This window comes from Oikopleura dioica, chromosome 1 (assembly GCF_907165135.1).
Source record: "Oikopleura dioica chromosome 1, OKI2018_I68_1.0, whole genome shotgun sequence".
NCBI lineage: Eukaryota > Metazoa > Chordata > Appendicularia > Copelata > Oikopleuridae > Oikopleura > Oikopleura dioica.
In genome coordinates, this window is record NC_137291.1 from 13740141 (window position 1) to 13764479 (window position 24339).

Below are 24339 nucleotides of genomic sequence, written 5' to 3' on the forward strand. Positions count from 1 at the left end.
CTTGAGCACTCTATAGGTACGAAAACCTTCATTTACTGTCATTTATTATCTGACTTTTCTAGCCATGCGATTGCGTCGTCCAACTTTTTTCTTCATTTAACTCCCTCACACCTTCAAGGAACAAAAATGATCGTAAGGAACAATTTCGACAACCAAAAACGCCAAAAATGAGCTTTCCGCATGTTATTAATTCTCTTGAAGATGACACCTTGAATTAATTTCGTTTATTTTGTTTAAGGGCTACCGGGGACTCCCAGTACCAATTTTGGCAAGGCAAAATTTTAGTCAGCCAGGAACGCCCGCTCCGCGGGTTTTGTGGTAAGAAACTTACTGATTCGGACAGGCTGCACTTCTATTCACCTGTCTTCTATTGTTCCGACTGAAATATTTCGTTATAATATCACTCGGAAAGCCGGAATTGGTACTCCTAGTACCATAAATGGCTTGGGTACTGCGAGTCCCCGACGACAGTGTGCAAAATTGATATCTCTGCCACTCACTGTTTCTGAAGACGGACAAACCAAGTCCGAAAGCTTAAACAAAATAAACGAAATCAACTTCCGCATGTTCACAACAAACTCGAAATAAAACTTGTTTCTTTCCGACCATGCGGTTTCTAACACCCCTTGTTTTGAGCGGTTCCTAACAAACGCATCTTGTTTCTTTGATTGATTATTTTTTTTTCTCAAACAAACTGACCAAATATAATCGCAGTTTTTGCTTTATTAGAGGGAGATTTTTCAACCGCGAACATCAGCAGATACGTAGGACAGGGATAGGGTTCCTGATTTAATGCCGCCATTTTGGCACCAAAATTTCGAGAATCCGGCCTGAAATTGGAATCGTATGTTTGCCGATATTGGACTTTATTTGGTCGAGATTTTTTTGTTATTAAAGAGGGTCTTTTGTTTACTGCTGTTTAATTTGCTCCCTGCTCGCTGGAGGGAAATTTAGGCCAAGAAGAAAATGCCAAGCTGAACCCGGCTTATCAATTTGAACGAGCGTTGGAACTCATTGAAATCTACAATGCAAATCAGTGATTTGTGGGCTAACAAGACGTTCTGTTTATATTTTGTTATTGAGTCGACAGTTATTCTGAATAACTTATTATTATTATTCACACTCGTGAAGTTAAAGTGGCAGATTTTAGGATTAGGATTTGTGATGACATAAACACTTTTGTCATTATGATGCCAGTATGTAAGTAAAACAATTGCCCTTTGTAGATCCCTAAAATGAAGCCTCGAAATCGTTTTATGACTTGTAGAATCGATTTCCGGGGTGGAGAAAAGTTGACGGGGGTTAGAAAAAAACTTAACTAGCTGTTATACCGATGCATTATAGATAGATCGCGATTCACATTCCTAAATGACCAAAAATATAATTGCCAATAAGCCAATTAAAATTTCCGTCAAGCAAAACCCCAGTCAAGTTCCTCCTGTTTTTCTGATGAGGTTAAAATGTTATGCCTCTCGCGCCCCGGCGCTCTCGCCTGCTCGTAGCGAGAACTCATGAAAGTTCATGTTAAAATCGCTCTGACCCAAAAAAATGAAAACATAGTGATCTTCAAAATGAAAATATTTTATTTTTTGACAGTGAGTCTCGCAAAACGCAATCTGGGAAGAAACGCCGATGCACCACCTACACGACCTTTTAACCCCCTTTTGGCCGGGAACGTCGTGAGTAATAAAAACAGTGGTAGCAGTTGCAAGAATTTCGCTGTTCCTCAATTTTGCTGCGAAGAAGGCAACATCGGTGAATGCAACACAGGAATATGCTGGTGCGACGCGGTCTGCTGCAACTACAACGACTGTTGCTCAGACTACGACGAGGGATTCTGCGCCGCTCAACTTGGCTCCTGCTTTGAGCAAACAGGCACGACAAGTTGCCATAGCGGCTTTTCTTTTGACGGCAGCGGCTGTTCCGACATCGACGAGTGTGCCAACGGCTCTCACAGTTGCAATACCGTCACTCAACAATGCGTAAACACGTCTGGATCGCACACCTGCAACACAGTTGCCATCCCGTGCCCAGCTGGATTTAGCGGAAATGAGCCAAATTGTGTAGACATAGACGAGTGCGCTGGTGGAACCCACACTTGCGCTGCCACCGTCGAAACTTGCGTCAACACTGCAGGTTCTTTCACCTGCCCTTGCTCAAGTGGATACGAGCAAAACGGTGCCGGAGTTTGCGTTGATATCGACGAATGTGCCAGAGGTACGGACACTTGCGCTGACACCGTCGAAACTTGTGTCAACAATGCCGGATCTTTCACCTGCCCGTGCTCAACTGGATATGAGCAAAACGGTGGCGGAGTTTGCGTTGATATCGACGAGTGCGCCCGAGGTACAGATAGTTGCGCTGACACCATCGAAACTTGCGTCAACAATGTCGGATCTTTCACCTGCCCTTGCTCCATTGGATACGAGAGAGATGATGGGGGAGTTTGCGTTGATATCGACGAGTGTGCCCGAGGCACGGACACTTGCGCTGACATCGTCGAAACTTGCGTCAACAATATCGGATCTTTTGACTGCCCTTGCTCAACCGGATACGAGCGAGATGATACGGGAGTTTGCGTCAACATCGATGAGTGCGAACGAGGCACTGATACATGCGACCGAGTCACAGAAGTTTGCAACGACACTATAGGCTCCTTCTTCTGCACCTGCGCCGAAGGCTACGCCCCAGACTCAAATATATTGATATTCAACAATGTTCAAGTATGTGTTGATGTAGATGAATGTGTTCATAGGACTACCTGTGCCGTCCTTGCTGAAACCTGCGAAAACACCGTTGGTTCATTCACTTGTTCATGCTCAACTGGATACGAACGTAACGAAGCTGGAGTCTGCGTCGATATCGACGAGTGCGCCCGAGAAATCGACACGTGCCACGCAACAAAAGAACGATGCGAGAATCTGCCGGGCTCCTACGAATGCATCTGCTTGCCAATGTCTTTCGACGAATCCATGGACACCATTCGAGAATGGATCAACATTACCTCCGAAGTCCTTGCCGATCACCGTCGTGGAGGCAAATTTGGAAACCGGGCTGACAAACTTCTTCAAAACATGCTTCTCTGCCACGAAGTCAACTGCACTGCTCCCCACGATGCTGAGCGAGTCGGCGAGAACGACTTCGCCGTCTGGAACAAGGGGGCTGTCCGATTCGAAGACCACTGCTCTCAGACGAAAATCATCAAAGCTGGCCTGTACACGTGGCTTGACAACTACGCCTGCATGAGCAGCAAAACGAGCCGACACACTAAACGAGTGTCTAGGTTCATTGTAAAAATGACAAATCCTTACTGTTACAGTACCACTTACTACCGTAAACCCGCATTTTACATAATAAACTGAGCTCCATGATTTTCTTCCTTGATTCCAGACTTCATTCTTCTTTTTGTTTCAGTTGCATCTTGAGTCACAAATTCTTGAGTTTTACTTTGAATGCTCTGATGCACTCATTACTCCAACAAAATGTCAAAAGTAATCTCTTCATACATCAATTTTCGGTTGAGATACCAACTCGGCTTAAGATGATCCTACTTGAGACTTTTTTTCAGAAAAAAAAACAGAAAATATACGATGACGGTTTATTTTTCTTTTCCGCTGCAAAAGCCAGCAGAAACTCCCAAAAGAACAGGAAGACGATTTTCAACCATATTGCCAATAACTTCTTGATCGATCAATTGATCTCCTTCAAAATCCAGTCGTTCAATTGCATGCGGGCTTTTTGTACCAGAGACGATAAAGACTGAATTGTTGATCAAAATAGCCGATCCACACATGTCAACCTTAATTGAAGTGAAGCTCTTATTTGGAATTTTTTTCACTTGCATTTTTCAGATCCCCGATTTTCCTCCATTTGTCATTTTTAAAGAGCCAAATTGCTTTTTGCGGAATTTTATTTGTTGCTCCTCCAGCGAGAAGAAGATTTCCACTCGGTAGGCCGACCAGAAAATGATACGCTATCTGACTATGAACTTATTTTAATAAAGATAATTTCGGTAATTGGAAACCTCGGGAAATCAGTCAAAATCTCCCAGCCAGAAGAAGTGAGGCTTTCGACTTTATTTCCGCCAGGATTGAAGTTACTTCCCACCGTCATTGGTCTTCCTTCGTAAAAGGCAAGGTTGCCAGCCCAGTGACGAAAGTTCGGGGCAAACGATGGAGTGGAAGCTGTTCCGTTGAAGATTTCGCATTTTTGGCTTGCAGAGCAAAGTAATGCCTTTTCGCTATTTTCGATCGAAAGTGCTGCGGCAGCTGATATAATCTGGTTGATTAGCCGAGGAGACAGTTTTTTCCATTCGCAGCCGTCAAGTTTACCGATCTGAAAAATGAACAAAATGCATTTTGAAATCTTCGATTTTCCTTACTTTTCGATTGTCCGTGTATCCGCCGAAAATGAAGAGTTCGTCTCTTAAAAGAGCATTTTGCGCGTCTCTCAGGAAATTTCTTTTAGGAGCTTCAACTCGAGGTTCTGATTTTTGATCATTTATGACAGTTACGAAAAGTCGGAACCTTTCTTTCATTTTCGCTCGTTCGATTTTTGAACTAGCAAGAGAAATAGTTATAAAGTCGATATTACCATCGGGTCCGATTTGTCCAGAGCTATACATTACCAAAAGATGCTAAAGAAATTTTTGAAAGTCAATGAAAATTTGATGAATTTGGGTAAAAATTAGCTGGCTTCTTTCAATTACCGTTGTTCTTGGAGCTGTTGTTGTTAACGATTTCGTCGTAGTTATCGTAGTTGTCGTGGTTGTCGTAGTTGTTGTCGATGTCGTAGTAAATGTCGTTGTTTGATTGAATTCAGTGAAACTAAAATCGGTTTCTTCAGGCTCGGATTTCTCTATAAAAGCCAAGGCGACGATGAAGACAACGATCAAATTCAAGATGATGAGATTTTTACCGAATTTATTTACTTTCCAAACTGTCTCTGTCATTTTTGAACTTGTGCTGTCAGATACCGGCAATCCGAGGAACACTCCGAGTGTCATAAAACAAAGTCGTTAAATGTGGGAGCAAATGGAGTCGTTTCCAAATTATAGTTCAACTGGATACTGTCTAGGTACATGAGAAAGCGTAGACAGAGAGGTACAGATCTAGGTTCGGAAACCTGTGTAGAAAACCTGAGTCAGGTTGTGAAAGAGCCTGACAAAAGCCGCATATGCGTTTTTTTTATGATTTAAGCCGCAAAAACAACCATTTTAATCTATTAAAAATTCTGTAGAACCCTGACTCAGGTTTTTTCCAAAGGCTGCCGAATCAGATTCTCCACACCTGCTCGGAAAGCGGAGGAATCTCCCGCGCGCCCTGATTGGCCGCGCTCGCGAAAGTTGCCCTCCGCCAGTGGCCCGATTTTCTGAAAAACTCAAAGCCCAGAAATGTCGGTAGAAATAGAGCAAGTCGCTGACCAACCGGTAAAGAAAGAAGCAGAGAAAGCAGGAGAAGAAGAAAATGTTGAAAAGAAGAAAAGAGGAACGAATAGAATGCCCCCAACTTCAACAAATCCAAATACTCTTTTTAAAAAGGGTAGAATTTCAAGAGAAGAGTGGATTAAACTCACCAGGCAAAAGAAAAAGGTATTCTTTGGAAGAAAAACTAATTGTAACTCGTTTCTCTTCAGGAAAGAGCGGCAAAATGGCGAGAAGAAAACGGAATTCCAGAACCCGAGCGAAAATTTAACCTCAACAACGAAAAAATTTGGTTCAGAAACACTTACAGGCAGACTAAAGTTCATCTAGTCAATAATTTTGTCAACAAATTGAAAAGTAAGTCTCCCAACTCTGCAATTGAGGATTTCTGCGAAAGATTTAAGCCTATTTTGATGAATTATTGCCCTTTTAGAGCCGATTATGGCCGCAGAATAAGGTTTTTACGGCTCAAATAGGCAAAAAATCTGATAGAACTCGAAATTCTCCAGTTTTCTAGGGAAATAAAGGGCACTTTAGCTATTTTTATGCTATTTTAAACAGGTTTTAGCTGTTTCCTTGACCAAAATGTGCTAAAAAGGTAGTACATTGATGAAAAAGGCCAGAATTTCGGGTTCAAAACTTTGATTTTCCGGTAACTACTCCTGTTTGTTAAGAAATCTTCTTTAGAATATCGATATTCCCGCGAAAAATTAACGACAGAAGTCGACATAGCTAGTCTATCCGAGCAAAAGAAGAAGAACATCCAAAAAAAGCTCCTTCGATGTAAGAACGCAGAAGAATCGCTGCTCAAAGAAATGTACCTGATCAAGAGCTGGAAAGCAAACGACGTTTTCGAAATGTTGCTCAAAAACGAACCCGTCCCATTCGCCGATGCTTGTCAAATTGCTCACGACACGGGGAACTTGGATTTAAGAGCGAGAGAGAGGATAAGACAGTACAAACTGGTCCTGCCGGTTTGGGAAAAGCTCAATAAAGGTGAGTTCCAAAAAAAGACTTCCCTGTAGCAGAGTTTCTCTACAATAGAAATGAAAGACCATAATGATTTTTTCTGGAGGAGGATCCAAATTATCTCGATCTCTTCATCAGTCTGATTTTTAAATTGAATCTAGACTCATAGTACGCTGGTTTTCTGAATAAATGTGGCTTGAAGCTCAAAATATCGATTATCATTAAATAATAGTAATTACTACCTCTCATCAAAACATTCAGAATTGAAGCTCTTCGACTCTTCCCGGAGCCTGGAAGGCGCAAGTAAGGCTGCTGCTTTGGCAAAAACTGTCCTCGAAGAATCTGAAAAACAAACATCAAAAGAAAAAGTCTCTTCTGAAGTTTCAAAAGCTTCAATCAAAAAAGAATCATCAGAAAACCCAGATTCGCAACCCAGTTCAAAGAAGCAGGTTCTCCAGCCTTCTTTTTCTGCATTTATTCCATTTTGTGTCTTTTAGATTCAGAGGAAGATCGAGCCAGAATCGGACAACGACACGGATGGGAGCGAGGTGGACGAAGATGACATGCCAGAGGAAATTTCAAATGCAGATGCGGCGCGCTTCGATTTCAACAAGCTCGGAAAACTCGTGCAGAAAGCTGATGCCACGACGAAAGACGAAGAGGAGAAGGAAGCAGAGGAAGAGGAGGAAGACGAAGACGACTTCAAGGAGTATTCGAGTGATGAGGAATCGGAAGAAAGTGAAGAAGAGGAGGAGGAGCACGTCAAGGAAGCCCTAAAGGTACTCAAAATCTTAAATTTTGAATGCTATGTACCTGTAGAAGTCGTTTATAATCGTTGAGTTTTCAGGAAGATGAGCCGTTCGAGATCGAATTCGCCCTCCCAAAGAGTTTCCAAAACAAAACTACTGACGCAAAAGCAGAAGTAAAGCCAGAAATCGACGTCAAAACAGACGACTTTGATGCTGATTCGGAATCATCAGATGATGAAGGGGCAGAAAGCGATGACGAGAATGAATCAAGTGACGACGAAGGTCTGTTTTAAATGAAACGAAAATTGGGTAATTGATATTTTTAAAGGAGATGAAGAGAAAGAAACGTCGGCGACGAATGGGTTCTTTATGACTGCCGATCACAAGCCAGTCAAGGTGGCAAAGACGTCAAAGAAGGAAGTCAAGCGGTTCGCCAAAGACAATCGCGACGGGCAAAGGGAACGAAAAAGGCATGCCAAAGCTGTTTATGGCCAGAATCTAATAGGTAAAGAAATTTGAATCGATGCTTTATTGGAGATCATAAAACACTTGGAAATTGCCATAATTGTATTCAGCTGTATTTAATTTCTCTTTTAATTATCAGATAATTTGTCTTTCATTAAAAGAATTGGAAGGTTCATTCCATACTTTACAATTCGGGCTCTAAATTGTCGAACTTCTGGAAAGGGGTTAAAACTTTTCTTTCAGAAATGGAAAAACAAGCGCAGCAAAAACAGAAGCTCGCTGCGAAGAAAGAGCGAAAAGCCGAAAAGCGCAAATTGAAGGAAGAAAAGAAAAACCAACCTGCCGAACTCCACGGAAGTTGGGCAGCCAGTAAGCGAGCGAAAGAACAGACAGTAATCCAGAAGTTCGAGGGAAAGAAAATTACTTTCGACGATTCTGATTGACGCGTTTTTTTAATTAATTGCTAATTATATTTGGACTGAAAATGAAATACAAAGCTCTGGCCCTCGAAGCCAACTCATATTTTCGAGCTTGAAGAATCGAATTGGTTCCCAAGGACGAAAATATTTTCAAGATACAGATTTTTCTCATTCATAAAATCGAAGGTACAGTGCTTTAAACTCCCATTCTGGGAGATGCCAGACGAGTTCGTCGACGATTCTGAGCTTCAAAAACACCATGAGATATTTTCGTGAGAATCTACCGTACATCACGCATTCTTCTAGTGCTGTTCATGCTCCGATCTTGAAAACAATGATTTCATTCCGTTGTTATTAAACTTGACCGGGAGGCAGAGTGAGTGATCTTCCATGCTCTCAAGCTGCTCTGAAAGACAGTCAGCATGTCCCAATTCTGCTAGTCCTCTCAGTCTCTCAGACGATGGTCTTCTCTCGCTTCACTTTTTAGCTCATTTTATGCTCGGGAATATTCATATTCACCCTCCATCATGGGATTTTCCACAATTTTCCAACTGGAAAGCTCTGTCTCTGAGTCCTATCTCCTCAAGCGTATCACTCCGTCTCTCAGACAGCCCTACTTTAGAGCTTCAAAAAGGGTTGTTTGTAGGGTCATCTGAGGTCGCTGCGGTCAGGCAAAGAGGGTCAACTACATCTGGCATGGTAATGCCACTAGCATCGGGCGACATTTTGTTGTGTCTTGCGTCTTATCGTCCGTCTTGACTCTCGGTCTGTCAGGCATTCCCCTTCCTGATTGGCTTGTCTCTGCGAAGGTCGTCCCATCGAACTCGCAAATATGAGGGCGGACACAATCGTCCTCCGTTTTCATCGTAGAACCATCGCCAAAACAGAACCAGATCGAGAGCAGCTCCGTTTCAGACATTTCCAGCGAGAGAACGAGCTCCAGACATTTGAAAAAGCAGCTCAACTAAGCCGCGGCGGGGACCAACCACCAGAAGCGCGGTTATTTTGGTGAGTTGTCGAAAAATGAGAAAAAGAGTCGGGAATTGTGACTTTGAAACCGCTGATGTAGACAGTTTCTCGTCGCCCAGACAGGATGTGAGGCCACCTTCTGACAGACATTTTAGCTAATTACCATCGACTGACTGTAATTTACACGAATCGAGCATGGATATCGGCGATGTTCCCAATCACAACATTGAATTCATGTCCGACCAGGACGATATAGGAATCGGTTATGGAGATATTCAAGAAAAACGATAGCTTACGTAATAGTTAAAAAAGCTAGCCAGGCATAGCGCGGTATTTTTAAGCAAAACGCTCAATTTCAATTGTAAATTAAGCAATCTTTGGAGTTCAGTTTTTGAATTTTTTTCGTAATGAATAAATTTATGAAATTTTTTTCCAAAGAAATAGCTTTATGATGATTATAGCGTTCGAATTATTTTACTAGCAATAGTAATTAATTTCCCGTCTTCTGACCCATCAAAAAAGTCCTCCATGAAGCACCAACTGATTTGTTCGACTTTTCGAACCCGGACCCGTTTGTGGTCTTTGGTCAAAGCAGACCGGTCCGGGTCCAGTCCGCGGAAGTCGAGCAGCCAACTTCGACAATGCTTGACGATAGTTTCACGACTTTGGAGGAGAATCCTCGGCTACGCTCGCGCAGGTACACCGTCCCTTCATGGTACGCGTTTGTTTTTCCTCATTTTTCGTTTGAAAAATGAATAAAGAGATTAAACCCAAAATCATCCGGGTCTTTAGCCAGACGATACCGCAGCATCAGACTGGCAGAAATCCTATTCGCATGGCTTCTTCATCCTCTGCTCCTGATGGCCCTTTGCCAACCCTTCACGAAAATGACAATCATTCAAATACCGAAAATAGACAGCGTCACAGATACCTACCTTACATTCCGAGAAATGGAAGACGCGAACGAAAAGGTTAGTCCAATTTGTCCGATAGACTCTTGCGCTTGAGAATCTGAAGCTTGATGTGAGTCTAGCTCGGAAAGATGATTTTGTTTTTGAACATTCTTCAGGTGGAAATGCCTCGCCTGGGACAATCAACGGAGTGCATCATACTTACCAAGAACTCATCGTAATCGCCATCACTCAAAGTCCGAATCGCTGCTTGACCCTTGCCGGGATTTATCAATGGATGCTTGAGTAAGTCCCTCACCCATCTTCTTCCTCTTATTTTGCTCTAGAAATGTTCGGGAGTTCCAGCCAAACAGTACGACAGGACCGGCAATGAACTCCTGGAAAAATTCCATCAGGTACACTTTTCTTCAGAAAAACCTCTTCCTATCATTTATCCTATCAAAGGCATAATTTATCGCTCCACAAATGCTTCCAAAAACGAACGAACACACAGCCAGGAGAAAGCAGCCTCTGGGTTTACGTCCCCGACGAGCCAATGTGCAACCAGCAAGGTAAGTCCTCGGTGTTTTTGGTGTGCCTCTATCAATGCTTGTAACAATAGCTATGTATACAGATATCCGACCCAATTTCAACAACAACTTCGCTTCCGGAACAGTTTTGCCGACCCAGTCATTGCAGCGGCGAGAATCGCAAAGTAGCCAGATCAAAGTGGCGCCGAATTTCATCTATTCTCAGGACAAGAACTTGGAAAACATCGCTCAAGTCGTGTCAGAGGTACATTTCTCATTTCACCCCTTTTTCTATTCATCCCTTTTTTCAGTCGGATGCATCGATCAGAACAGACGAAAGCGTCGTGCTTCGCAAGTACCATATGCTCAACAACATAATCAGCACTGCAACGAAAGGTAGAATTAATCACCCTCCATCATCATCAATATAACTCTCAATTCTAGCGCAAAACTCGCAAAAGAAGAAAAAAGAAATTCCTCCACCAGACCGCGAGCTTCCTGAAATCTGGTAAGACCACCACCTTCAACCCTCTCTAACTCCCTTTTTTCTAGCGTCAACGGCAACTCGATTCCATACTCTGATGCTCCACCAAAGAAAAACAAGGGAAAAGCAACTTGCAATTGCCAAGCAATCAATAAGGAAAACAGGCCCGGCGGCGTCAACTTTCCAGGTATAGTACTGCTCATCATTTTTGTCGCATAAGTAAGCTGCCCCAGTTGCAAGTGTTTCAAAACTTCAGGCTTTGTGTGGTGCTTTTAACTGTCTCCCAACCTGTTTATCTTTAGAAATGCAGCCCGGCGAGATCAGCCCTATTTCCTCCGGGAGAGATTCTCCCGCAAGTCCTCCCAGCACCGCTGATCTCCAGCACATGTCGCCCTTCATTGTCGATTTTCCCTTCTCCGAAAACTATTTATCCGACGTCCAATCTCTCCAGATATGTCCCTAGAACTCCATCATCTTCTACTCAAAAACTTCTAAAAAGGTTCAAAAATGGTAAAAATCAAAACTTCTTGAAGCAAAAAACCGGTGCCATTTACAATTCAAACTCATTTACAATCATCTCCTTCAGCAATCAACTCCCCTTAACCCATTCATGCATAATCGCCAATATTTTGGCGAATCAAATTTTGCAAAAAAATTGAGCAGATAGCATTTTTCTGATTCAAAAACCATCATTTTTGAGCCAAAAGCTTGATTTGCCAAAATATTGGTCACAATGCGCTGATGGGTTAAAATCTCTGCAATATCTGTTCTTCAATAACACACAAAAACGCTACAAAGCAAAATTTTCTTTTACTAATTTCAAAAAGATAAAACGATGAGAAAATAATCTTCAATCGCCAAACCGCGAGTCTATTCTATAAAATGCGCTAAAAGCTCATTGAAAATATGTATTCTACTTTCCTTCAGCATCCCGATTAATTCTTTCCCCTTTGTTTCTCCCATCTCTCTTTTTGTACTTTTGTTTTATTGAATGTTTAACTGTATATTTTAGTCATTATCCCTAAAAGCTATTTTACTCCTATGAGATGTTCGACCCTACTTTTCCAAAAAATAAAAATCGTAACCCTGAGCGTTCTATTCTCTTCTATTCTCATATCAAACTGAATGTCTTCTTAAAAACAAAATAAATGAAGCAAAGTTGAGACAACTGGATTTACTGTTAATTATATAATTTATTCGACGCTTTTGAAAACTCTTGACTACAGTTACCAGTAGTCAAACAGAAATGTTGTACATGGCTCTCGATCTTCTCGGTGATTGTGGAGTTGAAATCGAGACTGAAAAAAATTGAAAACTGTAACAAACAATTTTATTTCTTTGTTCTTCTTTGTCGGTAGACATTTTTACTTAGTTAACATCTCGTAACAGAGTTTTCTTTTGTGTTAACATACCATTTCGTTACATTCCTTTCAACACATGTTTTCTTCGAGAAAATTCAAGTGAATGAAAGTTACTTTAGAATGTCTTCAATCAATGACTACCTATGGAAAAAAATGACTTACTAGCGGCTAATCTTGACTTGAACTTCCTCAGCTGATCTCTTGAAAAGTCCCCTGGGTCGCCGTATTTGAGCCCACTTTCGACCCGGAAATCGTATCGCTTCTTCTTTTGCTCGATTCCGTAGTTTTCCAGCTTGTGCATGGCGAACAAACAGGCACAGACGACGAAGGTCATTGTTAATGGCAGCCAGAACCAGACTAGAAAAAGAGCATCAAAGCATGATAGAATTTTTAACCCACCGATGTAAGTGGGGCCAGTGGCGCGGACGAAGTCAGGTCGCTCTTTGTTAGATCTGAAGATGAAGTTGAAGTCGACATTGTGATTGTGACTGTAGTCTTCCTTGATTCCAATCACCACTTCGGTATATCCGGATAGTGTCGTTTCGTAGTGGAAAGGTTCTTTGAGGTTGAAAGATTTTGTCGTCGCGCTTGAAACTTGCTCTAGAAATTCCCTTTCCTAATGTTTCCTTCATCAGTCTACCTGTAACATCGATTCTCGCCCATGTTTTTTCAGTATCAAGGTCGACCGCTTCGGCAGAAATGATCGTTTTTCCCGCCGAAAAGCCCCAGAGTGAGAACTTGCACCAACCCTGATTGCTTTTCTGAGGAAGGTGAATTGCGTCCATTGAAAATTCATAAAGAAGATCATCCTCGCTGGACTCATCAAGAGGAAGAATTCGCCTTCTCATAAGAACATTCTCCATCGGACATTGAATTTGATGGTTGAACTTGACTCTTCGGTAACCGGAAACTGCGAAAATTGTCCCTATAAGCCCTAGAACCATGTAAAAAAAAGCTGATTCCCTTCAAAATTAGACCGAATAAGATGATGTTCCTTTTAGTCTTCCACTTTTCACTGGCAGTTTTGCTATCTTCTTCTGAAACTTGATTGATGCGACTTGAATTTCGACTCGAATTTCTTGAAACTTCACATATAGATTCGTCTGGCTTCATCTATTCTTGGAATAAACTGACAAATGACTGTATTAAACAACCTTTCTTGAGTTCACCGTTCTAGAGAAGGTCACTTACTTTTAAATCCAAGGTCAACTTTGTTCGAAAGTTCGAATTTTGAGACTTTTTAGAGCCTTCTTTAGTAAGTGAAAACTGAAGATTAGGCGAGATTCTTATGGTTTTATATTTGGAATAAATATCTATATTCTCGAAAAACAGGTTTTCAAAGAGAGAGAGACTCCCTCTGCACCGCTTTTTGATCCTTTCCCGGAGCCACTCGAAGCGGGCCAAAGTGTCCAGCAATTGATTAATCTGTGTTTAACTGGTTTATAATGCTTGGCCAGCCCATTTTGCTTCAAAAAGCGGCCGCCCGCCACTGGGAATGATACCAATTACACAACTAATAATGCAATAAACAAAAGGGATGAAAGGAGAAGCAATTATTTCCATCTAATCCGCAAATTGACACAACCTTTGCTCGCCAAACGTTCCATCGAAATTAACCTATTCGGCCGCAGGAGCAATTTTAGTGCTCAAATGGAACTTATGCTCGTTGAAAAGCCGCTAGCGGCTTTTTCGAACCAAAAAATTTTTGAAAAAAAAAAATTATTGATAAAATTTTTTGTTGCTCTCTTCCTTGATTTCTTGCGAAAAAATGAGGCTGATTGAGGTTTTTTCTTTTTGAATAATTTATTTTTGGCAGGTGGTAAAAGCGTTTTTTGACTTTTCTAACATTTTTCACTTTTTGGAATGGTCAAATATATACAAAGGGATTTTTTTTAAACAGGCTCTTAAAAGTCAGGATGGAAGAAATTGCAAGAATTTTGATTATCAGTGGGCGGTGGTGTCGGATTCGGTGTCGGACGATTCGGATCGCTCCTCGGTGCTCTCGTTTTGGATTTTCTTTTGCTTTCGGCTCTTGATGCGGCGGTTTTGGAACCAGACTTTCACTTGCGTTTCGGAGAGGTCGAGGTCTTTGGCGAGTTCGACGCGGTCGGAGCCGACCATGTACTGGCTCTTGCTGAATTCAACTTCCAGCCGGTCGATTTGGCTTTGAGTGAAGATTGTTCGGACGCGCTTTGGTCGAGTGTCAAGTGGAGGAGATGTTTCTTGCTGAAGAGCGGCGTGGTGGTGGTGCTGGGCGAGGAGAGCTTGTTGGGCGTAGAGAGCATGGAGGTTTGGAGCGTAGTAGGGAGCGACTGGGAGTTGAGGAGCCATCTGATGGACGGGAGCGAGGGGGATCTGGATCTTTGGGATGTTGTGGACTGGAGAAATTGAGCCAGCAGAAGGAGGAGTTGCTGGAGGAGAAGGCTTTTCGTCTGGAGTCAAAATGTCAGCCATCGAAAAGCCGGTCTTTTTCTTCTGCGGTGGGGTGATCGTCTCAGAAGCTTCAGTTTTGATTCCGACGGTGATTGGTGGAGGAGAGAGGGATGGCTTCTGCTCTTCGTGAATCTCTGATTTTTGCTGGAGCTTCTGGTGGAGAATGCTCTTGGCGTAAAGCTGCTGGTACTGGATGAATTGGGTGTAGTTGGCGAGGAGGTTTTCCATCTTTTTCTTTTTTTTCTTTTTTGGTTATCTGAGTTTTGATAAGAAAAATTTTTGTGATTTGTGATTTGGTTGATATGGGATTCTCCGCTGCTGGGGGCATTTTATATGGGGCGGGAACAGCGCCACCGATCGAGGCTGGAGCAGAGGGACCTAGTGCGCCGCGGAGAGGACTAGTAGGACCGAGGACTAGCGCTCGTGTCCGGCTGGCCGCGCGCAGGCGAGATGCTTATCAAGATGGTGATTAATTAAATTTAAGTGCTAATGGGGAGTGATTTTCAGATTGGAGCCAGCTGTCTTCTCGGATCAAGATATCCAAACGGCCTAATTAGTAAAAAAAACCGAATATGTTTTAATTTAATTGGATAGTTAAGGATTTGCCTTAGTATCGACCTGCCAAGTCACGTGATTAATATATGATGATATAGCAGTGATCGATCAACGATTCAATTTGTCAATTTACTTAGAAATTATAATATGTTACATGTCAGCCAAAAATCAATTAGCCAAACAGATGAAAAACTAATCGAGCGCGAAAATTCGGCACTTACGGCACTTACAAGCAAAACTGTTCAACACTTGCCAAAAACGGACATTTGAATTAGCGCTCGAAAGTGGCCCATCCGGTGGCAGAAACTGGTAAATTGATAGGCCGCGAAATTGGAAATGCAGAAAGTGGATTTAATTGAGAGGGGCAATTTTGGAAATATTGATATTTTGAAAGGTGCATTCGTGCATTTTTAGCTGAAGGAGCAATTCCAGAGGCTGTTTCCGTTTTTGAGCCGAAAGGAGCGGAATTCTGACTCGTCGATTTTCGGCTAGAAAAGAGCTTATTTTGAGTCGAAAACAGCGGAATTCTGAATCGCAAAATTTCGGCTCGAAAAGGGCGAATTTTGAGTCGAAAAGCTAAAAAAGGGATAATCATCAATGAAGAGCTCAAAATTCTTTCAATTCTAGTGTAAAATTAGCGAGTCGCTAATAAACCCATTTTAGTGAGAAAAACAACGGAATTGATAACCGATTTATCAAAAGCGAGATAGAAAAATATATAAAAAAGAAAGTCAAGCAATTTAGTTCAAGAAATAATTATCCTATCTTTCTGAGCTTCTTTTATGTCTCAAGAAAGATTATCTTTGGATAAGCTGTTTCTGCTCAAGATACATTTTGTTTCAATCTTTGGGAAGAGCTTGCTAAATAGGCTGCGGAAGTGGCTAAGAGGATTATAATAAGTTTTCTGGGTCATAAACACATCTAAATTGACCTGTATTAGGACCCTTGACATGTCACAATATTTCCTCAATTTAGGTACCTACAAATTACACAAGGTACTTATTATAAGACCAGCTAGACTAAACATGTGATAATCTACAGGATTAGCTTACTGTAAAAGGTCTGCGCTCCTATTGGCTCATTTTCTAGCGAGAGAAAGAATTAAGGGATGATCTTAAAATAAGCATTTTCTGTAGAAAAAAACTCTTACAGAAAATGATCATTTTAAGACCACCCTGAATCCTCTCAAAACCTAAAAAATTAGCCAATAGGAGCTCAAGCCTTACAGTAAGCCCTAACTGTATATAATATAAAATTGAGGTCTGAGCCTGCTCTAGAAATTGCAATCTTATCAGCTCATCTGCCAATTAGTACTAATCCCTAATATACGTTCAACCCTTTTTTTCGATGTTATCACGTGACCCTCTCCATAATCCGTTCCGGGTTATTAAAAAATTACGAATTTGTCTCCTTGCAGACGGCCTGGATTCAAAATTGCCCGTCACGGACTCATACGCTTTATTATAAACAGGGAATTTTTAGGTACGAAAAAGCTCGCGCAGCTGCCGAATTCTTGCGGATTATAGCTCCGGATACAAATTTCTGAAATTGATGATGGGTGTAAAAAAACGGGAGTTGTTTACGTTGCGCGTTTATATGGCCACGGCCGGAAACTTAGCATCAGCCCGGGACTCTGGGCCATAAAGCTATAACTTATAGCCTATAAGGGGAGCTGGGCTCTAATCAAATCTAGCACGTCATTAATTTAGGATCATTAATTGGCAGATGGGTATGTATTGAGGGGCGATTGGGGGGAGCAGATGGGTGATAAAATTGTATTCCAGGTAGACTAAATTGATAGATTATTGACTACTTGCTGCCTGTATCTTATTTTACGAATGATGGGTTAGTCCCTTAGGGGTACCCCTTAATTTTTAGCCCATAATTCGCGTCATAACATTAAGCGAAAAATTTACAGACATAGTTTTGAAAATATACGGTATTCAGTTTGCTTTTCAGAGAAAATAATATCACAGTGACACCCTTATTTTTTTACTAAAGGGAAATTCGAAGCTTATTGACAGCTTACATTCAGCGCAGGAAAATTTTGATTTGTTAATATCACTTTTTGTTAAAAAAATATTTTATAAGTCGAAAATTTATTAAAATATATTTATTGTTTTTGAATCCTTTGTTCTGGAATTTTTTTTACTAGAGAATTATCAGAGGCGATTTCCTGGTGAGCTTAGATGCATCAATCTTGCATGATCTATTCACTAGGTCGCTCGATCAACGGGCCGCGTTGCGGGTACTGTTTGATCCAACAGGCATCCGTCTCGCCCAGAATGTCATGTCCTGCGGCGACATATTGCGTTGGGCACATCAAAGAGGAATTAAGACTAAATGCTTCGAGGAAGTGGGGAAAATCAGTTGTAGATGATGCATTATTGAGATGCTTTTTTTTTCAGACAAAAGATCACTTCAATCCGCATTCCGGAAATAAGGGGATTCACTAAGTGCGAATAAAATGTCCTGGAGCTCTTTTCTTCGGAAAATTCTTTCAGTAAGTCAAAAAACGGGCTTATTTTTGCAAAGATTTAACATTGTGACACCCTTATTTTCTTTGAGAGATATCGCTAAAAAGTTAAAATAAGGGTGTCTCTTTGTTAAATATAAGTTTTTCTTAGTTGATTTAACACAGTGACGCCCTTATTTTATCTCGACAGAGCAAAGCTTTAGCTATATTTTCGTCTGTAAAAAGTTAAAATAAGGGTGTCTCTTTGTTAAAAATAAGCCATTCTTGATGGATTGACTACTAGTTGATTATCGTTTTTTATATAAGATTTATTCTTTTCATCCTCGAAAAACACATGTTCTTTTGATTGATTTCGTGCCGCATCTTGGCAATTAAAAATTGTAATTATTTTAATTGAAGTAAATTAAAATTATCCTTCTTAATTCATCTCGTCCGGGTTGGAGGTTCATTTGTGATCAAGCTGCTTTTTAGCCATTCAAATTTGCATTCTACTGAAGAACTTCTGTTTCCTTCCCATTTTTGTTCCTCGCCGCGTAAATTTGGTAAAAAACGCGCCTTAGGGTTTTTTATTTTATTTGCGATCGGTCATCTCCCCGCTTTCGTCTTGCCCTGGTGCCCTAATACATTACGCCCGGGAGGCAAATAGAAGATGAGGCAAGGGGGATTCTTGTCATTTTGGGTTTATGGGGCGCATTATGGAAGGTAAATTAGGTCTTACAAGCTTGTAAATAACGCTCCACTCCCTTAACGGCCGCAATGATCAAAACAAGAACTCGTGACCTTCTTCTACTGTCACTGCTCGTTACTGTCACGTGCCAGATTTATTGCCAAATAGTACAGTTCTGAGCAGTCAAACTTTGATTACTTTAAGGACCCCCCCCCCGTCAACAATTTTCCTCGAAAAATCGAAAATTTCAAAAAAGCCATATTTTGGCTTCTTAGCGTGCCTGAAAGTTAAATTTATCTTTAAAACTTGTTCGGATCACTTTTTGACCAATAAAAATCTGAAATTCTAGCAAAATTGGGACTTTATCGTCATTTTTCGTCAAAAAGTCCTATTTTCAAACGCGATTTTGAGGGCCTTAGAGTTGAGATAGACCCCCAAAAAATGTAGCCTCAAAATCGTTTTTTGACCTGTAGAATCGATTTCCGGGGTCAGAATTCTGAATTTCCGAAAATAGATTTTTCGAAAATTGTTGACGGGGGTCCTTAATTGTGATTGGAATAATAAAACTGAGTTGTTAAAGGTTCAAATTAAATGTTATTATTTCTTAATTTAGCACTACAATTATCTGATCGCCTGAACTCAAATTTATTATCTTTGCCGATAATAAAACATTTTAGATTAGACAAAATTATTCCATTCCTATTATAATTGCCCCCTTTACTGTCTTTTTTTACCGATTTCGCCGTGAATAAACCCGTTTTTTTTGGAAAAATCTGATGATTTACGAGCCTAATTTTCCCCCAAATCAAGGTCATCTGCTTGTTGGTAGCTGAAAAAACGTATATTTTGGATTTACTCCCGCGTGATACGAGTCAGTGTCAAGCACATTTGCAAAGTCTGATTGCAACAAATCTGAAATGCAAACAGCGTAAATTTCAAACGGCGGGTGCTTTTACCATGAAAGCGCCCTGCTTAGGCTCCTTGTGTCAACAACTGAATATCGTGTTCTTCAATTTTCTCAAGGGCGAAATTTTCTACAGAAGTTTTTAGTCAAAATTTTGGTCAAAAAAAAAGTCGACTTTCTTTGCCCAAAATTGTCGATTAGATTATTGAAAAGGGGCCCTAAATTGTCGATTTTCGAGTCGAAAAATTTGATGGTCATTTTTTGATCTAAAAATCGACAATTTTGGGCCCCTTTTCAAAAGGTTTATCGACAATTTGGGCCAAAAAAGTCGCTGTTATGGATAAATATCGGAACGAAGCCTTTGGTTAGGAAATTTGCTGTGTGAACGGAAGCCGGTTAAATAGTCCAAAATGACTGGTAAACGGATGCAGTGCTAAAAAACATGAATGAACATGCCTCGGTTTTGATCCGGGCGCTTGTAACCGGCTAAATCGCCCGTGTCACCTTCAGCTACTTTCATGTTTACTGAAGTGCGCGGCGCTCAACCTCCAACGTGACCGAGGAATGTTACAAATCACGGAAATCCGTTTCCGATCCACGAGTTTTATGGTCCTCTCCTTCCGGTCGCACGAGGAATTGAGTTTGACGCGCGCAAAAAGAGGGATGAAAAAGGGGTTTGTTTCTCTGTTTAGATAAACAGGATTCGAATCTCGGAAGCTGTGTTTTTTGGATAGATAAGCTGCTTTATACAATATCTACCTCTTGCTTGAATTCGAATAAAAAAATGGGTTTCAGCTATTTTTATTCACCCTCGAAGGTTTAGTGAGTCTTGTAGACATTGTTATCAGTGAATTCGGCGCGGCAGTTTGGGCATTTTTTCTGTAAAAGAGACGAGATGCAGTAGAAGCAGAATTTGTGCGCGCAAGGGATGATGATCGCTTCTGGACGGTCGTCGTTGTAGGGACGGAGGCAGACCCTGCACTCATTATTTTCATTACCGCTTTCATTTAGCTTCACCTTCTTAGCTAGGGGCTCATCTAAAAAATCCGCATGCAGGTCTTGAAAATTACAAGTCTAAGAGTAAGATCATCATCATACCATGATCTCTAAAAGCAGCTTTTGTAATAATGAGCACTCGCTTTTCGCTTTTATCCTCCAATTGTCGCAAAAACTTTTGATTGTTCCTCGCCAATTGAACCTTCTTTTCAGCGGTTTTTACGTTCTCTTTTGCCTTTTTCAATGCTTCTTCCGCTGCGCGCACCTTTCCAACTGCAGAGTAAAATGCATCTTGAGCTTCGTAAAATTTCGAATTGGAAGAATAACGCTCTTTTTTAATTTTCATGTACATATTGCTCATCAAATTGCGCTCATTTCTTGCTTCTATTCTCAACAGCATTTGTTTCAAGCTTATTTTTCATAAAAAAAATTACCCCAAAGACTAGAAGGGGTTTTTCTTATAGCAGCCTCGCAGCAAGACCCAACAAGGACTTCACGGTAAGAGAGTTTATCCGCTCCGCAGCTTTCGGCACGGCACTTGAAAGTTGCGTCCGAGTCTTGAAATTCCACCACCTTTTTCGGATACTTTTCATCCTTGCACTCCTTGCAGAATCTCTTTCCTCTGATTAAACATGTTGACTCGCATGCGCTACGTTTATTTTAAATGCTTACGATAATTATAGAAAATCACCTTTCACATTCACTACATTGCCCAAGTTCACCATACGAGCTCACAAATTTGTCAAGAATCACATGCATCTTCAGAAAATACAACCTTCTCGCTCTAACAAGACCTCTTTAAAGTTGACCACTCAGAGCCTGCCCCGGAGAGCTTTGGTGAGTCAGAAGAATTGATAACCTATCAGCAAAATTTGCTCACTGGAACATAAGGGAAACAATAGTTGATAAACGCGATGGAAGACCTTCGGCTCAGTTTTCAATCATTTTTTTTTCTTATTGGGGCTCCACGATAGAAGATCGGAACTAAAACGGCAGGGATGACTTAGTGGGTTTTGTAGACATTGTTGTCAGTGAACTCGGCGCGGCAGTTGGGACATTTTTTATCTGGAGGGGATGAGATGCAGTTGAAGCAGAACATGTGCGCACAAGGGATGATGAGAGCCGACAAGGGCTTCCGCGGCTTCTCCCCCAATTTAGGCGCGCCCAGAATGAGCTTCTGAAAAAGTCAGTGCATTTTTCAGTAGCTCAGATTCTCGATCTCCCCTTAGAGCTCAAATCCATGGCAAATCTTATGACTTGGTGGCCACTGTAAATTAGTAAAAATTCAAATTTTCATAATTACGAAGAGCATTTCCATGATTTCTAGAAGCGAGCTTTTCCAACTGTTTTTATGGCGAAAATGCTCAGTTTGAAGCTGTGTGAAAATGAGCGCCCAGTTTCAGTTTTTGGAACATGGTAGCTTTTACGCTCATTATTTTGTGCTAAGATATTTTTAGAGACCCAATTCAAAGGTGTCATCAGTAACGAAATAATAAGCTTTGGCTATGGAACTGTCACAATTTACAACAGCCAAAATCAAGCTCTCGTCACTGTAACGGTTGAACATCAATGCTGTGATGGAAAAGGTCCTCAGTACGTTGCAACGCACCACGCTCTTGGAGAAGTCATTCGAACGAGCATCATCAAATCGGAGAAGTGCTGTTTTTGCTGCATGGTTAGATTTAATATTTAAGTTGTATTTTTTTAATCAGAAAGCAAAATTTTTAACATCGAGTTCAGAAAGAAGCTGACTATGGCGTTTTTGCAGGACAAGAACATCTTGGAAGCTTGAGGCAAGCAGACTTCGTAGGGTCAGTGTTTGATTCTGTTTTTAGATATCCAAGTATGAGTCAAGGGTACGTCCACACTCCAACAGAAATGCTGGATCCATCTGGAAACGTTTTCCTGAACTACCATCAGTCGACGTCGACTGGGACAGGCTTCATGGCCCAAATGGCGCACTCCGATCAAACGACTCAAACCATGATCAGCCAGGGCGGAAATCACGTGGCGACGCTCGATACTCACTATCAGCTTGGTGTTTTTCAAGGTGAAATGTCAGCGACGATGTCTGTCTCTCCCCAACTTCCAGTTCCTGTCAAACTCTGTAAGTGCTATTAGAATCACCGATTTCCAGAGTGTTGATTTTCAGGCTTGATGATCAATTTGGCAATTGTACTTTTCGACATGCGACAAGCTGATCGAAACCGACACAGCGGCTGAAATTCTGACCTACTTTTGATTACTATCTTCTCATAATAAACCTTATATCAGTTTCTAGATAAAAAGTTTTCATAGTGTTCTAGCACCGAAAATTTGCAGTTCAAAGCTGTGTACAAATGAGCGCACAGTTTCAATTCTTGCAAAATGGTTTTCTTACTTTGCTTGATCCATTTTTAGCATTTTTTAAGAGACTCAATTCAAAGCCGTTCTACAACATGCTGGAAGTGTCACATTTTTGAACAGCCAAAATCAAGTCCTCCTCACCGTCACGCACAAATTTGAATTCCTCGGAACCTGTGATGCTGAACCTCGTTATATTGCTCATCATCACGAGCTTGGAGATGTTATTCAAACACATCGAGTCAAAGTCGAGAAATGCTGCATTTGTTGTCCAGTAACAATATTTTTTCGATCGAGTTATTACCATGTTGAAGACTAGTGTCGATTTTGGCATTTTTGCTGGACAAGAGCATCTTGGAAGCTTCAGGTAAACAGATAAATTATTTATTCTTTAAAAAAATACCCATATTTTTTTTTAGATACCCGAGTCGGGTCCAGTCGGGTCACATGTATGTGAACGTTTTTACTCCGACCGAATTGCTGGATGCAGATGGAAATTTTTACCTCAAATACTGTAAAACGACGTCGAATGTGTTTGACGCCAAGAGCCTCAAGGAAAACGAGAGCGATATTAGAACTCAAACACTCATCACCGAAGGACCAAATCTAGTTGCGACTCTCGATACTCGATCTCAAGGACAACCTGGTGTTTTACCGTGGAATCACTCAGCGACAATTTCTGTCTCTCCGCAACTTCCAGTTCCTACCAAACTCTGTAAGTTGCTTGGATTGCGTTGAATATTACTTTTTTAGGCTTGATGATGAATGCGGCAATGCTTCTTTTCGACTTTTGGCGACGAGAAAGACAGAACCGAAGTTGAGCGACATTGAAAGTCACAAAAAACTGATGGTTGAATGCTTATCTCTAAGTAAAAACGAAATTTTGATATTGATTTTTTCGTATTTTTTTTATTATTTTCATGGTGATAAAAGATCGAAGCTAAGTGATTTCAAGAGTGAGCCAAAAAGGCACAGATGACTTAGTGAGTCTTGTAGACATTGTTGTCAGTAAAGTCGGTGCGGCAGTTGGGGCATTTTTTCTCCGGAAGGGCTGAGATGCAGTTGAAGCAGAACTTGTGCGCGCAGGGAATGATGATGGCTTCTGGGCGGTTGTCGTCGAAGGGGTTGAAACAGACCTTGCATTGGAGCTTTTCAATCACTTCATCTTGCTTCGCCTTCTTTTTTGTAACAAAAATAACATCATCGTCTTAACGAATCAAATAATTATTGAATTGAATTCATCGAATCTTACCGGAATCACTACTATCGCTGCTACTGCTGCTGCTATCTTGAACTGCTTTTGCGGCGACAAAAAGACGTTTCTTCACTTTGTTGTGCCATTCTCTGCTCGTTTTTTCCTTCCTTTCTGCAGCATCACACTTTTTTTTCGCAAAGCCTGCTTGCTGTTCAGCAACGCACAGTTCATGTTTGATATTTCGGACTTTTCGCCTCGCGTCGTCGAAAGAATCTCGGGCATCCCAGGAGTTTCTGACAGAAGACTCTTCGTCGCGTTTCGACTGCTGATAAATCTTTTGAATAAGCAAGCATTCTTCCTCTTCCTCTTAAAATAGTTGCAATACAGTATTGCCAATACTGTAACTTTCGCCAACAACAAGGGCTTACCGTCTGATATCTCTCTATTCAAAGCGACGTCGCAGCAAGATCCCACATAAAATTGATGATAAGAAAGTTTATCCGCTTCGCAGT

General features: G+C 41.2%; 6 protein-coding genes across 9 annotated transcripts; 4 read left to right on the top strand and 2 right to left on the bottom strand.

Moving 5' to 3' along the window:
• The first annotated feature begins 1566 nt into the window (after nt 1-1566).
• On the top strand, nt 1567-3362 carry LOC145712279 (uncharacterized). Its single transcript, XM_081789966.1, has one exon. It carries the CDS (start codon nt 1572-1574, stop codon nt 3360-3362), a length of 1791 nt encoding a protein of 596 aa, XP_081646092.1. The 5' UTR covers nt 1567-1571.
• A 1976-nt stretch (nt 3363-5338) lies between these two features.
• Nucleotides 5339-8127, top strand: LOC145697858 (uncharacterized). The gene is made up of 8 exons (XM_081775067.1): nt 5339-5590; nt 5635-5779; nt 6110-6418; nt 6653-6840; nt 6889-7170; nt 7239-7422; nt 7469-7645; nt 7849-8127. The coding sequence occupies exons 1-8, from the start codon at nt 5393-5395 to the stop codon at nt 8046-8048; spliced, it is 1683 nt and encodes a 560-aa protein (XP_081631193.1). The 5' UTR covers nt 5339-5392; the 3' UTR covers nt 8049-8127.
• A 270-nt stretch (nt 8128-8397) lies between these two features.
• LOC145697869 (uncharacterized) lies at nt 8398-12059 on the top strand. Of its 4 annotated transcripts, none has more exons than XM_081775100.1 (12): nt 8398-9032; nt 9149-9247; nt 9514-9708; nt 9786-9964; nt 10063-10189; nt 10231-10299; nt 10349-10455; nt 10506-10678; nt 10725-10809; nt 10858-10921; nt 10966-11084; nt 11208-12059. In XM_081775100.1, the coding sequence occupies exons 2-12, from the start codon at nt 9189-9191 to the stop codon at nt 11270-11272; spliced, it is 1242 nt and encodes a 413-aa protein (XP_081631226.1). In that variant the 5' UTR covers nt 8398-9032; nt 9149-9188; the 3' UTR covers nt 11273-12059. The 4 variants fall into 4 exon arrangements, with proteins under 4 accessions (XP_081631226.1, XP_081631218.1, XP_081631204.1 ...); XM_081775092.1 differs by having other exon boundaries at nt 8575-9032; nt 9514-9690; nt 11200-12059; XM_081775078.1 differs by having other exon boundaries at nt 8578-9032; nt 11200-12059.
• A 19-nt stretch (nt 12060-12078) lies between these two features.
• On the bottom strand, nt 12079-13459 carry LOC145697900 (uncharacterized). The gene is made up of 5 exons (XM_081775111.1): nt 13236-13459; nt 12899-13192; nt 12658-12858; nt 12421-12615; nt 12079-12195 (listed from the first exon to the last, which is right to left on the bottom strand). The coding sequence occupies exons 1-5, from the start codon at nt 13369-13371 to the stop codon at nt 12134-12136; spliced, it is 888 nt and encodes a 295-aa protein (XP_081631237.1). The 5' UTR covers nt 13372-13459; the 3' UTR covers nt 12079-12133.
• A 608-nt stretch (nt 13460-14067) lies between these two features.
• LOC145711355 (brain-specific homeobox protein homolog) lies at nt 14068-14976 on the bottom strand. The gene has a single exon (XM_081789098.1). It carries the CDS (start codon nt 14917-14919, stop codon nt 14203-14205), a length of 717 nt encoding a protein of 238 aa, XP_081645224.1. The 5' UTR covers nt 14920-14976; the 3' UTR covers nt 14068-14202.
• Nucleotides 14977-21662: 6686 nt separating this feature from the next.
• On the top strand, nt 21663-22574 carry LOC145711238 (uncharacterized). Its single transcript, XM_081788968.1, has 5 exons — nt 21663-21705; nt 21747-21964; nt 22030-22082; nt 22125-22396; nt 22442-22574. The coding sequence occupies exons 1-5, from the start codon at nt 21675-21677 to the stop codon at nt 22510-22512; spliced, it is 645 nt and encodes a 214-aa protein (XP_081645094.1). The 5' UTR covers nt 21663-21674; the 3' UTR covers nt 22513-22574.
• The last annotated feature ends 1765 nt before the right edge of the window (nt 22575-24339 follow it).

Bases quoted from the DNA above. Each gene is read 5' to 3' on its own strand.
- LOC145711355 (XM_081789098.1), bottom strand. From the start codon at position 14,919: ATGGAAAACCTCCTCGCCAACTACACCCAATTCATCCAGTACCAGCAG.
- LOC145711238 (XM_081788968.1), top strand. From the start codon at position 21,675: ATGAGCGCCCAGTTTCAGTTTTTGGAACATG. The intron at 21,706-21,746 runs GTAGCTTTTACG...AGATATTTTTAG, and splicing joins GTTTCAGTTTTTGGAACATG to AGACCCAATTCAAAGGTGTC. The intron at 22,397-22,441 runs GTAAGTGCTATT...GTTGATTTTCAG, and splicing joins TCCAGTTCCTGTCAAACTCT to GCTTGATGATCAATTTGGCA.
- LOC145697858 (XM_081775067.1), top strand. From the start codon at position 5,393: ATGTCGGTAGAAATAGAGCAAGTCGCTGACCAACCGGTAAAGAAAGAA. The intron at 6,841-6,888 runs GTTCTCCAGCCT...TGTGTCTTTTAG, and splicing joins AACCCAGTTCAAAGAAGCAG to ATTCAGAGGAAGATCGAGCC. The intron at 7,171-7,238 runs GTACTCAAAATC...TTGAGTTTTCAG, and splicing joins ACGTCAAGGAAGCCCTAAAG to GAAGATGAGCCGTTCGAGAT.
- LOC145697869 (XM_081775078.1), top strand. From the start codon at position 9,189: ATGGATATCGGCGATGTTCCCAATCACAACATTGAATTCATGTCCGAC. The intron at 9,709-9,785 runs GTACGCGTTTGT...CCGGGTCTTTAG, and splicing joins AGGTACACCGTCCCTTCATG to CCAGACGATACCGCAGCATC. The intron at 10,456-10,505 runs GTAAGTCCTCGG...TTGTAACAATAG, and splicing joins GCCAATGTGCAACCAGCAAG to CTATGTATACAGATATCCGA.
- LOC145712279 (XM_081789966.1), top strand. From the start codon at position 1,572: ATGAAAATATTTTATTTTTTGACAGTGAGTCTCGCAAAACGCAATCTG.
- LOC145697900 (XM_081775111.1), bottom strand. From the start codon at position 13,371: ATGAAGCCAGACGAATCTATATGTGAAGTTTCAAGAAATTCGAGTCGA. The intron at 13,193-13,235 runs GTCTAATTTTGA...ACATGGTTCTAG, and splicing joins AAGGAACATCATCTTATTCG to GGCTTATAGGGACAATTTTC. The intron at 12,616-12,657 runs GTGGGTTAAAAA...CTCTTTTTCTAG, and splicing joins CACTGGCCCCACTTACATCG to TCTGGTTCTGGCTGCCATTA.